General features: G+C 36.1%; 1 protein-coding gene across 4 annotated transcripts in view; it reads left to right on the forward strand.

Annotated features, from left to right (window-relative positions):
- LOC127426074 (ephrin type-A receptor 8-like) overlaps positions 1-10,957 on the forward strand; it is a 146,135-nt gene extending 135,178 nt beyond the window's left edge. For 2 of the 4 annotated variants that reach the window (XM_051672572.1, XM_051672573.1), the window contains exons 12-17: positions 263-324; positions 458-667; positions 812-961; positions 3,316-3,506; positions 4,021-4,176; positions 9,454-10,957. In XM_051672572.1, the coding sequence (XP_051528532.1) occupies positions 263-324; positions 458-667; positions 812-961; positions 3,316-3,506; positions 4,021-4,176; positions 9,454-9,568 (884 nt within the window). In that variant the 3' untranslated portion in view covers positions 9,569-10,957. The remainder of the gene's footprint in view (positions 1-262; positions 325-457; positions 668-811; positions 962-3,315; positions 3,507-4,020; positions 4,177-9,453) is intronic. The other 2 variants (XM_051672574.1, XM_051672576.1) reach the window with 2 other exon arrangements.
- Positions 10,958-17,884: the final 6,927 nt, after the last annotated feature.

Here is a 17,884-nt window from a genome sequence, read left to right on the forward strand (position 1 = left end):
AACTAACTTCACTTTTCTGAGCCATTTTTGCAATCAGTCAGTTCCTCTCTAGTTCACACAGGTGTCCTAGCAGAGTAACCACAGATGTAGTTTATCACATTAAATATTGACATGCTCCACTAGCGGTGAAACATACAGTTAGATGTAGTTGGAAACCTATAGTTTAATTTCACTTCACAGAGACTTGCATCATCTTTCCAAACTCTTGACATGCTTTTCTCGTTCCTTCTGTTTTTCTCGTTGTTTCTCTTACTCTACTCAGGCAAACCGGTAATGATCATCACAGAGTACATGGAGAATGGCTCACTGGACTCTTTCCTCAGGGTGTGTAAACACGTCTCTTTTTGTTCTGTTATGTCTTCGTAGTTTTGTTTCGCCTCATTGAACCTCCCTGTGAACTAAAGAATGACTTCACAAAGTTTTCTCTTCCTTGGCTTGTTTTTGTTCTTCTAAACAGAAACATGATGGTCAGTTCACCATTATTCAGCTGGTCGGGATTCTTCGTGGTATAGCTGCCGGCATGACTTACTTGGCCAATCTGGGGTACATCCACCGTGATCTGGCTGCCAGGAACGTTCTGGTCAACAGTAATCTAGTGTGCAAGATTTCAGATTTTGGTCTGTCACGTGTGCTAGAAGATGACCCTGATGCAGCCTACACCACGAGTGTGAGTGTCCATATTCTATTTATTTCAATGTGCTCTCAGACTTTTGGATTCCACTGTATGTCTATTTCATATCACAGTTGTTAGTGTTTAAACCTGTATGCATGCATTTATATTTGTTCATCCTTCCTCCTTATGGAATTTTAGGGAGGAAAGATCCCAATCCGTTGGACGGCCCCTGAGGCTATTGCTTATCGAAAGTTCTCGTCCTCCAGTGATGTGTGGAGTTATGGAGTGGTTATGTGGGAAGTGATGTCATATGGAGAACGGCCATATTGGAACTTGACCAACAGAGATGTGAGTCTAAATCACACACACTTCATATGTTTGGAATATACACTAGCATACTACCTTTACTATGCTCAAAATAGCATACTAGCATACTACATTTACTATTTTGTACCAGTCACACATACTTTACAAAGTCCATGATGGCTATGTTCAGAATAGCATACTCTCTAGCATACTACCTTTTACAATTTTTGCAGCATGCAACTGTATAGACAGGGTTCAGAATAGCATACTAACTTTTACTATTTTTGCAGCATGCAACTTCACAGATCACATACTTTACTAAGTTTTTTTATTTTTTTATTTGCCAAAATAGCGAACTAGCATACTACTGTACCATTACTCTTTTAGTAGAATGCAACTGTTCAGATCACATTTGACCACTTTCATATTGCCTGTGTTAAAAAAAAAACCATCATCCAACCCATTACTATTTTTGCAGCATGTATAGATCACACATACTTCAAGTTTTTTATTATTATTATTATTTATTTATTTGGCTATGCTCAATAGCATACTGCATTTGCTATTTTGTATCAATCACACATACTTTACCGAAGCCAAGTAGTCTATGTACAGAACAGCATACTACTAGCATACTGCCTTTATAGTTTTTGCAGTATGATCACACACACAAAGTTTATATAGGCTATTTTCAAAATAGCATATTAACACACTAACTTTACTATTTTTGCAATATGCAAATGTACAGCTCACACATACTTCACCAAGTTCATATTAACTATATTCAGAGTAGCATTCTATCACACTAATCTTTGTATTTTTGTATGCGGTACGTATACTTGTTTATGTATACATCATTTTTAACTTGACTAATTATTTGATCAGACTCCCAAAAGTAATTTTGTTTTATTCAAAATTGGATTCAAAATGTAAAGAGACCTCTCTTTATTTTTTAGATGAAACCATGTCCAATTGGATGCCCAGTAAAGGCGCGGTCACATTTACCTTTGTACGGCGAAATTCTGCGAGCGATGGCGTTGGCGGAAGTTGAGCACGTGTGAAACCAGCAAAAAATTAAACTTTTTAATGCTTCTCTTTATACTCTGTGAGAGTAAAGTAAAAGAAACTTGATGCTAAGATGATATCCTTGTCCATTGTGAATATTTAGTATAGCTGCATACGAAGCACCGCCCACACAGAGGTCACTGCCGAACCAAGCGACTTCCTGTTGATCAACGCGGTGAATTCGCCTGTCCTCCGGAGGTCGCATTTGTCGGCCGCATACGTCATCGAGGCTGTCTCATTTCAGAAAAGCGAGTAGGACACTTTGAATGCAGCCTTCGAATGCGACCTTCTTTCATGGGAATTCGGAGGATGCATGAGGTGTATCCTTCGTGGGCACTCACAATCCACAATTCTTTGCTTCAACAGAAATGTCTTAAAAAATGACGCCAATTTGCCCGTAAATATGATGTTCAAACGCAAGGAATGTTAATTCCCAAGCTGAAGTACCTCAGTAGATGGGTGCAGAGTATATAATATATATAATTATATTAATATATAATTAAAATAAAGTATTAGACTAAAAATACACCTGTAAAATCTATTTTCTTTTCTCTCACCCCATAACTCTCCTAAAATGTACCTCATGCATTCCCTTCCAGAAGGACTTTGTTCCCTTCTCACTCAAAGCACTCGCGCTTGTTAAAGAGTGGCGTGCTGTCATAGCAACCATGTTACCTTCCGTTTCCGTTTGTCCTACGAAGGCCGTCTCGTTTAAACGAGACTTGTTTAAAGGAGGACGCTCGGTATACTGAGGCCTTCAAAGGACGCGACCTCCGGAGGACGCATCCTTCCAAACGAGACACAGCCTTGAACTCCACGTGAAATCCGCAAGGGGAGATTCTTTGCCACCGGAAGTCCATTGCGTGAAATTCGTAATCACGTGGATTCCCATTGAGATGACCGTGCGAAGGTAAATGTGACCGCGCCTTAATGAGTTTATATGACAATGTAGCATACTACTTTCTGAAATTTTTAGCACTGCATAATACATTGTTTCACATTCTATTTTTTAAATTGATTTTAAACATGATTTGTTATACATTTACACTAAATTAAAGTTAAAAATAAAAAAAAATGTTGGCTAGATTTATGCTGCTAAATATTTTTCATAACAGTTTGTGAAAAGCATCCACTCATTGTATACTGCAGAGTATGCTAGTATTCCATTCCGAACACAGCCACTGTCAAATCCTCATTTGTAAGTAATTTTGAATAAAAGCGTTTAATACATGTTAATGTAAAATATCAATCATGATCATTTGATTAGTGGAAACATATTGGAAAAAGGCAATGTGCACTCTTACATTAATTTGATTCTTGTATTTCTGCAGGTAATCAAGTCTGTAGAGGAGGGCTACAGACTCCCTGCACCCATGGGCTGTCCCGGTGCCCTCCACACCCTCATGCTGGACTGCTGGCAGAAAGACCGCAATGAAAGACCCAAATTCTGCCAGATCGTCATGGTCCTGGACAAGCTGATCCGGAAACCAGAGAACCTCAAGTCAATGGACACATTGTGCAGGTGAGCACCCGGCAATCGATACACAGCCTTCCGAGGGATTTACTTGACAAATGCACTTTGTTGGTGTCAGTTATGATCCATTCAAAAAGTCTTACAAAGCTGATGAGAATGTTACAGGAATACGTTAGTTACTTTAAGATGGCACCAAGACGCAAGTGTACACTTTCCAATAAGCTCATCTCAAGATGTGGTCACCATTAAATAAAAGGCCTCTGTGCGATATTGACATTGATCCAAAAGAGTGAACCAAAAAAAGGCTTCTTTCACAATTGGACTAGTATAAATTGCTCATCTCAGAGCACGAGTACCGTCGAGTTACTGGTGCATATCTAGATGGGGGGTAGAGTTGATGGGGAAAAAGAGGGATTTCATCCCTGTATTAATCTACTTGAACTGGCACCTCCTTTCCAATCTTCTCTATCATTTTAACTTGTATTGATTTTCTACCTGCACTCATCACATTTCAGAGGTACATCTCATACTCTCTTTCTCACACCCCGTGTTCTCATTTCAGACTAAACAGTACTTTAATGAACAGAAGTATTCCTGATTTCACCAGCTGCAGATCGGTGGATGAGTGGTTGGACACCATTAAGATGGGCCGTTATAAGGACCGCTTTGCTGCAGGAGGGTACCTGACTCTAGGGCATGTGATGAGCATGAAACAACAGTAAGCTGATTGATGGAGTGCTTGAAGATTGGTAATGCCAGAATGAAGCCCTTTAGTGCATCATTGTGTGCTCACAGGGTTCCATGGTAAAATACATGAATATTGATGCTAAGGTAGATTAAGAATACAATGGGGGAAACTTTTTGGTTTAAAGCCACTGATTGTTGCCTCCAAGGTCAGATCAGTTGACTGTTAGATGCAGTATCTATTTGTTCTTCACATTTCCATTGGCTATTTAATGTGCCAATCCAATTTCTGTGAATTTGAAAACATTGCTGCCTTGAAACCATACACCGTTTAAATTTTTTTATTTTTTTTGAGACAGAACATTTTTCAGATGTGTGCAGCTGTGCTGGTTGCAAATAATTTGTTTATCTCAAATGCTTTCAGTTAATCTTTTAAAATAAAAAGTTGATTATGGCAATACAGTAAATATATATACACATATATGCTCACACAGTATATACAACTTTCTTAATCAGTATTTTTCTTTTTTCAGTAAAATACCTAAATATCCTCTACAATATCCTTAAATATTCAAATATTTTTCAAATATTATATACAATTATAATATTTTCAGTATATTGCAGTCAAATTATATAGGCCTATATACTGTCTGTGTGTGTATATACAGTGCATCCAGAAATTATTCACAGCGCTTCACTTTTTCCACATTTTGTTATGTTACAGCCTTATTCCAAAATGGATTAAATTCATTATTTTCCTCAAAATTGTACAAACAATACCCCATAATGACAACGTGAAAGAAGTTTGTTTGAAATCTTGTTTGAAAACGGAAAAAAAAAATCACATGCACATTAGTATTCACAGCCTTTGCCATGACACTCAAAATTGAGCTCAGGTGCATCCTGTTTCCACTGATCATCCGTGAGATGTTTCTACAACTTGATTGGAGTCCACCTGTGGTAAATTCAGTTGATTGGACATGATTTGGAAAGGCACACACCTGTCTATATAAGGTCCCACAGTTAACAGTGCATGTCAGAGCACAAACCAAGCCATGAAGTCCAAGAAATTGTCTGTAGACCTCCGAGACAGGATTGAATAGGATTGAGTCACAGATCTGGGGAAGGGTTCAGAAAAATTTCTGCAGCACTGAAGGTCCCAATGAGCACAGTGGCCTCCATCATCCATAAATAGAAGAAGTTTGGAACCACCAGGACTCTTCCTAGAGCTGGCCGCCCGGCCAAACTGAGCAATCGGGGGAGAAGGGCCTTAGTCAGGGAGGTGAACAAGACCCCGATGGTCACTCTGACAGAGCTCCAGCATTTCTCTGTGGAGAGAGGAGAACCTTCCAGAAGAACAACCATCTCTGCAGCACTCTACCAATCAGGCCTGTATGGTAGAGTGGCCAGACGGAAGCCACTCCTCAGTAAAAGGAACATGTCAGCCCACCTGGAGTTTGCCAAAAGGCACCTGAAGGACTCTCAGACCATGAGAAACAAAGATTGAACTCTTTGGCCTGAATGGCAAGCGTCATGTCTGGAGGAAACCAGGCACCGCTCATCACCTGGCCAATACCATCCCTACAGTGAAGCATGGTGGTGGCAGCATCATGCTGTGGGGATGTTTTTCAGCGGCAGGAACTGGGAGACTAGTCAGGATCGAGGGAAAGATGAATGCAGCAATGTACAGAGACATCCTTGATGAAAACCTGCTCCAGAGCGCTCTGGACCTTAGACTGGGGTGAAGGTTCATCTTCCAACAGGACAACGACCCTAAGCACACAGCCAAGATAACAAAGGAGTGGCTCCGGGACAACTCTGTGAATGTCCTTGAGTGGCCCAGCCAGAGCCCAGATTTGAACCCGATTGAACATCTCTGGAGAGATCTGAAAATGGCTGTGCACCGACGCTCCCCATCCAACCTGATGGAGCTTGAGAGGTCCTGCAAAGAATAATGGGAGAAACTGCCCAAAGATAGGTGTGCCAAGCTTGTAGCATCATACTCAAAAAGACTTGAGGCTGTAATTGGTGCCAAAGGTGCTTCAACAAAGTATTGAGCAAAGGCTGTGAATACTTATGTACATGTGATTTTTTTTTAATATACATACATATATATATATATATATATTTGCAAAGATTTCAAACAAACTTCTTTCACGTTGTCATTATGGGGTATTGTTTGTAGAATTTTGAGGAATATAATTAATTTAATCCATTTTGGAATAAGGCTGTAACATAACAAAATGTGAAAAAAGTGAAGCGCTGTGAATACTTTCCGGATGCACTGTGTATATATATATATATATATATATATATACTGTATATAACATTGAGAATTTTTTTTTTTTTCCAACTTAAAAGTGCTCATGCTCCCTTTTAAAAATATAAGTTGTCAACTTAAGAGGGAAAGTTGTTTAAACAGAACATAAAGTTGCCTTTAATCAACATAACTTGTTAAATTAGCTTAATGTCTTTTTAAGTAAACTTGACTTTCTTAGTTCAATCCAGTGTTGGGTCATTTATTCTAAAAAAAAGTAATTACTAATTACATCTTCTACAATGTAATTAGATTACTGTACTAATTACTCTGTCTGAAAAGTAATTGCATTACTTATAACTAATTACTTTCAAAAACCCTGATCGACCTCGTTGAAATATAGACATGAAACTGTTCTTTTAATTCTTAAATAAATCATATGAAATCAAAAATTATTCATGAACTGGCCAAAGAATTTAACGGGTCAGCGTTAAATTAGACGATAAATTTCTATTTTAAATTCAATATTGTTTTATATAGAATTGTTCTATAGTCTATACAGTATTTAACACAATTACATCAGAAGTAACTGGAATTAAATTATTGAAAAAAATTAAGAGTAATCCCTTTTTTCAATGTAATTTAATTACAGTAATTAATTATTTAGTAATGCGTTACACTCAACACTGGTTCAATCAACTTAATTCGAGTTCAATTCAAACTGAATATAGAAATATATTATTGATAACCATAGAAGTAGTTAGGGCTATCCCATTGTCAGAGGTAAAATAAACTACAGTTTGATAATACATGACCAAATGATGATCAGAGACCAACATATTACACCTCTATCATATTCAAACTAAAGCTTATTAACGAGACATGCATGGGCCTCGACACAATACACTAGAGGTCTGTGCAGGACTGTTTTTACTCCTGCTCCCGCGAGCTCCCTTAAGTTTCTATCCCGCACCTGAACGCTCCCACAGCTCCCAATTTTGCTCCATGTTCGCCTGCTCTTTGCCCGCAGTGATTTTCTTCCTGACCACTCCCGTTCCCGCAAACCTGCATTTGTTTTCCACACAGGGCAAAATCCATACAAATAGACAACAAGTGTACGCAAATAACGTCTTATTTTTCTGTTATTGTTATTGTCAGATGACGCGTGACTTGATGCCCATCTGACTTGCCTGAGGTTGGTTTCTTAACACAAATGTTTTTGTTTTTTTTTGTTTTTTTTTTGCACTCATTAATGTAATACTTTTAATAGCCCAATATAAAAATAGATATCCACATCTAATTTTTAAAGCTCTTTTCTGACCGCCCGCTCCCTCTCACAACTCATGTCTGCTTCCACTTTCAACTCAGAAACGTAATCCCACGCCGCAAGAAATCCGATTGGATTATGCCATAGTTTTGTGGGAATGCAAACCTCTAATTTACACACAAATCACAATGATGGTGACAATCGTCAAACACATCAAGTAAAAAGATGAGCTTTGAATTATTGCTACATGCCAAATAACTGAAAGTGACAAACACAACCAGCAGCATAAATTAAAGCAGCAAATAGTAAATTTTTTTAAAAAAGACAGTAACTCTGCAATTTGCATAATTTATTCATGCCGCAGTGCATGCTGGGAATCAGAATACGTGAGCGTGATGTGCGTAGTCCTCTTGATTTTTTTAAAAATTTATTTATTTTATTTTTTATTTCAACTGAATCGTTTTTCTATGTTCAATAACATCACAATTCAGCGTACAAAAACTTGGATAATTGAGTTATCACAACAAGATTGATCAAGGGAATTATTCTAACTTTACATTTGAAATTATAACTACACTGAAAAAAAGAATTTTGTGGTGAAGTGATATAGTAGAAAAGATTCAGTACTTTCTACACTGAATAAGTTAGTTTAAACGTGAACTTGGAAATATTAAGTAAATTCTGTATTTGTACTTAAATTCAAACATGTAAAATTGAATGTTCTAGCTTATAAATAAATATTATTACTGATTGTTTATCTTTACAATGCATCATCATTTATCAGTCCTAAAGTAGAAACCTTGTCATATGTATTCGTTAATTTGAGTAAATTTCACAGTTAAATAGAATAAGTACATTTTACTTAACTTTTTGAAGCTGGTGTTCCCAGCATGCACTGGGCTTGAATAATTAATGAGCTTGCATTGTTTCACTGTTTGCAAGTTTATTTACACCATTTTTATTATTGTTTTTGCTGTTACTATTAGTATCTTTTTGTTTTATGAAGTCTGAAGATCATTTACTTAAAATTGCTCATGATCACAAAAAAAATCAATTTTAATTGTTAATGTTATCGTGTTTTGTGCACCAAGTGTTGAGGTCTGCATGTGCAGCCCTGTTTTTTGTTTCTTTTGCCTGTAATGCTTAGTGATATTGTCTATAAGACTATGTAGCATGCAATACGCTTTCTTGTGTATGTCATAAAGTTCAAAATGTGGAATGTTCCATTAAGGTGTTTTACTAAATGTACATAAGATTTGTAAGTAAAAATTATTGTATTAACTGAAATGTGTAAGTTAAATATACTCACTCACTTTAATCAATATTACGTCATGAAATTAAGTAGATTTTACTTAATTTTATACCATTAAAATTTATTTAGAAAAACTGTGTGCAAAAACTTTTTAAAAATTAAGTAAATCATGAATAAATACTCAACCTATGGGGACATATTCTTTCAATAAGTCAGCCTCCCAATGATACTTTGGAAAATGTTTAATGTTACTTGAATAGGTGACATTATACTGTTGAAGGCTTTGTTTGGAAAATGTTAATAAAGCATTATATTGTTACATATTGTTTTGTTTTCTTTCCTAAGATGGAAATAAAAGCATTTTGACAGGAAAATAAGTATATATGGTGTCAAATTTCAGCATTTTCAAAATCTGCAATTAATCACGATTAACTACAAAATAAAATAAAAAATACAAATGTGATTAATTGCGATTCAAAATTTTAATCTACTGACAGCCCTACTAATTACATTTCTTTTTCCACTTCTGTCTTAGAGACATCCAGAGGTTGGGCGTCACATTAATGGGCCACCAGAAGAAGATCATGACCAGTGTTCAGGTGATGAGGGCCCAGGTACTGAACCAGAGCGTTCCATCAGTGCACATATAATCATGGACCTCTCTGCCTTATCAGAATATAAATACATATTGATCTGATACGTGTCTGGGTCGTGTGTATGAACTTCAAAAGACTACTTCCCCTTCCTAAAACAGAACCTGACATGGACTTCTACTGGGATGAGAATGAATGCAACACATGAGTTTTTTTGCTTCAATAGGACATCCTGAAACCATCCCTTTTTCTCTATACTTTCTTTTGTAAATGTATGATGGACTGCCTTAAACGACACAAATAATTTAAATATTGTTGTACATGGATAAAGATTTTATGAATAACAGAGTCATGAATATGTAATGAGTGGACCTAATGAATATTAAAAAAGATGGACATGAATATGCATAGTGTTAAAGTTTTGCCACACCCACCACAGCACCACAATGGCATGGATGAAACTATGAGTACCTCAAGTGCTGATATTCAAAGCCGAATATTATGACGAAAACAATATCGTATTGGAATGAACTTGAAAGGTGAAGTGTGTAATTTCTGCATCACTAGCGATACAAAATGGAATTGCAAAAGTTATTCGGAAAGCATGCCATTAGTCGGAAAACAGGTTTGAGCCAATGTTGTTGTTCATACAAACAGCAATATTGTTATAGTGCCACAGTGTTTACATTTTTGGTGAAGTCAACCTATGACTTGCTTAACAGGGCTGGGGAGTAACGAAATACATGTAACGGGATTACGTATTTAAAATACAGTTTAAATCATTGGTAATTAGAATACAGTTACATTCAAAAAGTATTTTGATTACTGAAGAGATTACTTTGCATTTTATTGTCAATTGTTTCATTTAATATTTTGTCCTTTCAGATGAAAACATTTATCCATATAAATGATGCGATCCAAAGTGCATTTGAACAGCGGTGAAACACTTTCTTATGATGCGTTACATTCATACGAACAGACAGAGAAGTAAGTTTGAAGTAAGTTTGGAGCAGAAGAAATAGAAATAAACCTTGTGTAAATTGTCAGCTTTACGCTAAGCTAAAATGCTATTTCTAGCCATTTTACATGCACATGTTACCAGACACGATCATAATTTTTTATCAAGAAAATTCATGTTGGATCATAATTTCTTTTTTTCTAGTAAGACCTTTGATATTAGGGCAAACATTTTATTCTTGATAATAATTTTTGTATTGTTTTCCTGTAAAAATATCAAAAAAATCCTTAAAACAAGATCAATTTGGTTGATCTTGTTTTAGAAACAACACTGCATAAGATATTTAGGTTTTTCAGAGAATGTATTTTTAACATGTGCATTTTGTCTTACTGTACTGGCAGAGTTTTTATAGTAAAAACAAGTGAAAAAAATCTACCAGTGCTGAAGAAGTAATCCAAAGTATTTAGAATACGTAACTGACCTTGAGTAATCTAACGGAATATGTTACAAATTATATTTTACAGCATGTATTCTGTAATCTGTAGTGGAATACATTTAAAAAGTAATCCTCCCAACCCTGCTTATATTTGTCTCTGCATATTAAACTGGGATAAGAGAAAGTATTTAAATACCAACAAAATTACACACTTCATCTTTAAGCTACAAGCACATAATCTATGATAAGCCAAGATACTAAAAGGGATGGTTCAACCAAAAATGAATATACTCTCATCATTTACTCACCCTCATGCCATACCAGATGTGTATGACTTTCTTTCATCTTTGTTGGTCCATACAATGCAAGTGAATGGTGGCCAGAACTTTGAAGGTCCAAAAAGCATAAAAGTAATCCATGCAACTCCATGGGTTAAATCCATGTCTTCGGAAGCAATAAGATCAGTGTGGGTAAGAAACAGATCAATATTTAAGTCCGTGTTTACTGTAAATTCTTTTCCCTGCCCAATAGGTGGCGATATGCACGAAGAATGTGAATCGCCAAAAACAAAAGAAGAAGAATGTGGAAGTGAAGTGGAATGGAGATTTATAGTAAAAAATTACTGAAATATTGATCTGTTTTTTCCCCTTACCTATCATATCACTTCTGAATCACTGAATCACTTCTCAAATCTCTATGGATTTAACCACCGGATTCGTATGGACTACTTTTATGCTGCCTTTATGTAGTTTTTAGACCTTAAATGTTCTGGCCACCATTCACTTGTATTGTATGGACCTACAGAGCTGAGATATTCTTCTAAAAACCTTCATTTGTGTTCAGCAGAAGAACAAAAGTCATACACATCTGGGATGGCATGAAGGTGCATAAATGATAAGAGAATTGTAATTTTTGGGTGACTATCCCTTTAAATGGAAATCTCTGGGCTTTTGATAAACGCTGCATAGCGCACAATAATATGGACAAACACTGAATTCCTCTCCATTTTGCCTCTGTGGTCGTAAAAAAGGAAAAAAGGCAATTATGTATGTCATGTGTTTGATTAAACACCCTGGAACTAAACCTGCTGTTATTTATTGCGTGCTGAACCGAGCTTCCCTGTGGATCCCTCTGGAAATGGGAGGAATAAATATGTGTAAATGCTGGTCTACTGAAAATAACAGAAATGCATTCATTCTGCTTGAGATCTGTCTGAAGTAGAATCTGTATCTTTCTGTTATATCTTGATTCAGAGATGGCCAGTTTTAAAAATTGTATTCTTACCCTAAGAAAATCTCACATTCTTAAAGTTTAGGCATAATAGAAACAATCTTTTGTTTTTCTAAAAACTAACAAACTACAGCTCCAGTAATGAACCTACCTCACACTTAAGGGTGCACTCAGTAACTTTTGTCTTTGTGTCATTTTGGACCACTGACACCTAGTGGCTTGGATGCAGCATCATTTAAAATCAATAGTTTTTCGTTTCAGATGTCATTGTAGAAATGTAGTATTCACAGTGAGCCATAATTACTTTAATCAATGAGTGAAAGTGTCCAATAACAGGACAGTTACTGAGATTAAGCGAATAGTATTCGGCTGGTAATGTGATTCTAACATGGCAGCCCCCATGTGCGGACCCTCTCCATGTAGAATAAAACAGCTTTTATAAGGTTACTGATATAACTGGAGTATTAATTTTAATGTGAGTGGTCATGATTTCCTACATATATAGCAAAATTACAATTCATGTCTTTAGGAGTTAAACTTTTTTGATGAGGAAAAAATAACTGAGTGCACCTTTAATTAGAAAGCTCAAGATACACGTACTGTGAATGTGCGGTGGAACTTGACTTTAAAGTCAACATGAAACCAAAATCGACCTTATTTACTTTCTTAATACACATTTTTGTTGTGTTGTGCACAATTTATTAGTGCATGTTATTCCACAGAAAAGAAAATATCTTTGCAATCTTTCATCAAAATTCAATTTGCTGTTGGAGCTGTGGCGCAGAAGGTAGCACATTCGCCCCTGACGTATATCAGAGCTGTTGACTCACGGGGACCTAAGTTCAAAATGTGGTTTAGGTCATGTCCCAATCCTATTCCCACTCTCTCTCCCTCCCTTTCCTGTCCATCTGTACTGCCCTGTAAATAAAAGCTAAAAAAATACTGGGCCTCCTTTGATAAGCACTGAAAACAGTGTATGTCTCTTAAGTTCATCTTAAAGATAAAAATTAAATCATCTAATTGTACAAGTTTTTGTAAGACTAATGGAGTTTCCAATGAATCAGACATGTAAATATTAATCAAATAAAGTTTTTTCTTTCTCTCTGTTCCATTGGAAAGAGCAATAACTTTCTGTATGCACTCTGGAGTGCAAATAAAATCAAAACACTTCCTTGTGTGTTTGATAATCAGAGAGGAGTGTTTTTAATCAGTGATTTTTAATGTGTTTTTTATCTGGGCACATTATCACTTTTCTTACTGTCATCATAATGGTCTTGGTACTATTTGTCTTTATCATCATTAACATCTTCATCATCATCATAATTGTTGCCATCCCCAAGGTAACCCATTGCACAACAATCCATGTCAACATAAAAGTCAGATGTGGGTGAATATCATGAAAAAAATATTTCCATCCTAAATAAAGCGAAATTAAAACACAATATAATATTTCGCATAATTACTAAAACTTTGGAACTTTGCAACTAACTAAAAGTAGCCTGAGGTGTAGCTATAGCCTATAGCAACAAAGTACAAATTTGTTACTGTAGGTACTGTTGGTAGAGTAAATGTTTCTGTAGACTTTCACTTTTACTTTATTAATACCCAGTACTGGGCAGATTACTTGTGAATTGTAATCAGGTATTGATTACAAATTACATGACAAAAAATGCAATAAGTAACGTAATCTCATAGATAACATTTTTGGGGTAATCTAATCCGATTACTTTTGGATTACTTTCAATCTATTTTATTTTATGTCACATGCATTTGAGTAGGATAATCATTTTAACATAAAAGTACGAAGAGGAAGAAAATGTATTCCATTCTTAATTACTAACAAAAAGAGCCTCACAAAAAGAGCTCCTTATGACATTTTTAAAAAGTGCCTTTAACATTACATGAATGAAATACACATAAAATCTAACAGCAATGACAGTGCATGGCCAACGTTTATAATTCAAAACACTGAGACGTCAAGTTCACTTTAAGAGCATAAAACAATTGCAGCATTATGAACATTAATGACTATAAAATCAATAGAAACAACACTGCCTAGGTCAAAGCTTTCATCTAAAAACACTGGAACACCTGTAACACTTGCTTACTAATAGTCCATCACCTATTCCAAAACTGAGGTGCAAGATATTATCTTTTGAACAGCAAGAATATTCTAAAAAAGCAGAATATTTTAAAACAGCAGAGTTCCACCGAGTCATACAAGGAACAATTGTGCCATGTTTTATGTCAAGTTTCATGCAGTGGGCTCCACTGTATCAGCAGCAACAGTAAAGTGATAGACTTTGTTCCACAGTGTTGCACATTTTGCAGTTTAATTATTGTGTATTGGCATCCACTAGATCCTTGAGCAATTAAGTTCAATGTGCGAGCTGCAAACCATTGGCAAGGTAGAAAGAAATATATATATATATATATATATATATATATATATATATATATATATATATATATATTTTAACGTATCTAGTTCATTTTAAGTGCATAAAACATTACATGAACAAACAGTAATGAACCTGAAATCAACAGCAATGACATTGCTAGGTCAAAGCTAACAGCTCAAAACACTGACACACCTACCTTTAACCCTCACTACTCATTAATAGTCCATCACCTATTCCTTAGCTGATGTGTATATTTTACTGTTGTTATGTAAAAGGAGCACATGCTCAAAATGTTTATCTGTGAGAATATTGCGCTTCGGGGTAAGAATATGATGATATTGATATAAAAATGATCAATAAATTATTTACAATTTACTGCCATTGCCTTGTTAATATGTAATTATGTACTCTATAAAAAACTTACTGTAGTCCGATTATGAGTATTTTAAAATGTAATTTAGTCCAATAACAAGTACTTGATTTTTGTAATCTGAATACATATTCCAGATTATGTGTAATCTGTTACTACCCAGCACTGTTAATACCTTTCTAGACCCAGTAGCGGTGTTAACCCAAACCATACAATTGCAGACATCGGGGGGCCCCGGTCGGACGGCAAAACACTCAAGGGTTGACGCGCTGTTCTGTGTTCACACACGGATATGCTGTTTTCAGTGGTTTAGGAGCAGTTCATGTTCATTGTGAAGGCAAAGTGCTGCAGGTTTAACCATTCGCAAAAATCCAAACATTTGAAGCTGCTTAAAGTTATTATACAAATATAAAAGCACAACACAGTATCACAGTAATGAAGGAGGTGACAGCATTTCACCCGATTTGTCATGAGGAACATTGTAAACTGTGACATACATTCTGGCACTGCAGTGCACTATCATTGTTCAGTCAAAATAAAAGCCCCATGCAGGTGGGGGGCCTGGGTAGCTCAGCAAGTAAAGACATTGACTCCCACACCTGGAGTCGCAAGCTCGAATCCAGGGCGTGCTAAGTGACTCCAGTCAGGCTTCCTAAGCAACCAATTGGTCCGGTTGCTAGGGAGGGTAGAGTCATGTTGGGTTAACCTCCTCATGGTCACTATAATGTGGTTCTCGCTCTTGATGGGGCTCATGGTGAGTTGTGCGTGGATGCTACGAAGAATAGCATGAGCCTCCACACGCACTAGATCTCCACAGTAACGCGCTCAGCAAGCCACGTGATAAAATGCGTGGATTGACTGTCTCAGACGCGGAAGCAACTGAGATTCGTCCTCCGCCACCCGGATTGAGTCAAGTCACTATGCCACCACAAGGACTTAGAGCGCATTGGGAATTGGGCATGCCAATTTGGGGAGAAAAGGTGAAGTCAATACGACAGAAATATATTATTCTTGTATAAAACAAGCCCTCAGAATAAAAATACTAATTTTGCATTATGTTATAATAATCTAAAACACTTGACAGGACAATAATAAATAATATTTAGCTAGGTTCCAGAATATAAGTGAGTGAAGATGCATTGTTAGCACACCCTGTTAATTCACAAAAATGTTTTGTAAAAATATATGTAGGTAAACATTACTTTTTATTACTGTATTGTTTTACTGGTGCATACAAATTATAGTTATTGCATTTTAAATTACATACCATTCCTGTGTTCATTTAGTGAAAATTTTAATTTTTATTTCATTAAACGTTTTGAATCTACTTGGCAACAATGGCTGTTAGGATGAATGAAAAATATTTAAAATCACTTTTATGTAATTTCTGAGCAAATAAACAATTATCAAGATATGTTTAGAATATCATCAACACCCTGAAAAATATCGAGATATAATTTTTTGAGCCATATCGCCCCCCCCACCGGTGGACCCAGGTTGGAAAGTTTCTTGGGGCCTCGGAAATTTAAACCCCACCCCTGTCTAGACCCTGTCATGACAAATGAATGCTGATAGTGCGCTGATAGTTATGTCCGATTCACAAACTAATCATTTGAGTTGAATCTTTTAATCAGTTAGATTATTTTGAATCTGTATCACTCTGTTATATCTTGATTCAGACTTGGCAAGAACTATTTACAATATTTCTACTTTACTCAAGTATAAATGTTTCTGTTGGCTTATACTTCTTTACATTTTGAAGAGAAAATTAATACTTTTACTACACATTTACTTTCTGTAAAAAAGTAATCCACACGCCTCCAGTCGATCAATGAATGTCTTCTGAAGAAAATCGATAGGTTTGTGTAAAAATAAAAGCGATAATTAAAACTTTATTAACTTTTAAAAAACACTTTGTGCTACCAGTCGACTCATCATGGAGTTGTCGCGTGATGAAAGCGCAATGGTGCGTTCATGTGAGAAGTCGGAAACGTGCACTTTGTATACAACAGAGGAATGAATATCACACGAGAGCTAGGTCATTTCAAACAACAAAACAGCATTGGTTTGTAGTTAAAAACATTTTAATTATCTATTTGTCTCTTACAAAAACCTATCGATTTGCTTCAGAAGACATTCATTGATCAACTGGAGTCCTGTGGATTACGGTTATGCTGCCTAAATATGACTTTTGGACCATCAGACAGCCAGCAGCCTCACGGCACCCATTCACTTTCATTGTATGGACAAACAGAGCTGAAATATGCTTATAAAAATCTTCATTTCGGTTCTGCTGAAGAAGGAAAGTCATACAAATCTGGGATGGCTTCAAGGTGAGTAAATCATGAAAGAATTATCATTTTTGGGTGAACTAATCCTTTAAAGAGCATGAATACAACATTTACTGTTTAAATTTCAAGATAAAAGTGATATCATTTGAAAGCTGAGATTAAAATCGTGTTTCTCCAAAAAACTACTTCTGACTCAAATGATGGAGCTTGTCACAATTTGTGCATATGTAGCTGTAACCTGCGCTGTCCTGTGTTTTCACTCTGTGTTGTGTGTGGGTGTGTAGTAATGAGACAAAACAGCAAGCGCTTCTGGACATAATTTTTCAGAATAAAAGTCCCACATTGATTGAACTCATTTTAAAATTAATACGAACATGGATTACACTACACCACTACATTTAAACAGGCTTGAGTAACCCCGCTGCTGAAAAAAACCTGCACTTAACCCCACACAAGTAGAACACTACAGACCAGTGTAACGAACTGGCCATGGAGACGGTGTTAGGATCCATGTGCAGGAAGTTTATTAAAAGAGACACAAGCAAACACTATAAAACAGCAGGCAGAGAGACGTAGTCGTAAAGCAGGCAGATAAATCCAATAAACCAAACAGACAGTCCAACCAGGCAAACAAAACAAAGGGTTATCCAAAAAGCAGTAAATCCAGAAAAACAGGCAATGGTCAT

Source organism: Myxocyprinus asiaticus, chromosome 35 (assembly GCF_019703515.2).
Source record: "Myxocyprinus asiaticus isolate MX2 ecotype Aquarium Trade chromosome 35, UBuf_Myxa_2, whole genome shotgun sequence".
Classification (NCBI taxonomy): domain Eukaryota; kingdom Metazoa; phylum Chordata; class Actinopteri; order Cypriniformes; family Catostomidae; genus Myxocyprinus; species Myxocyprinus asiaticus.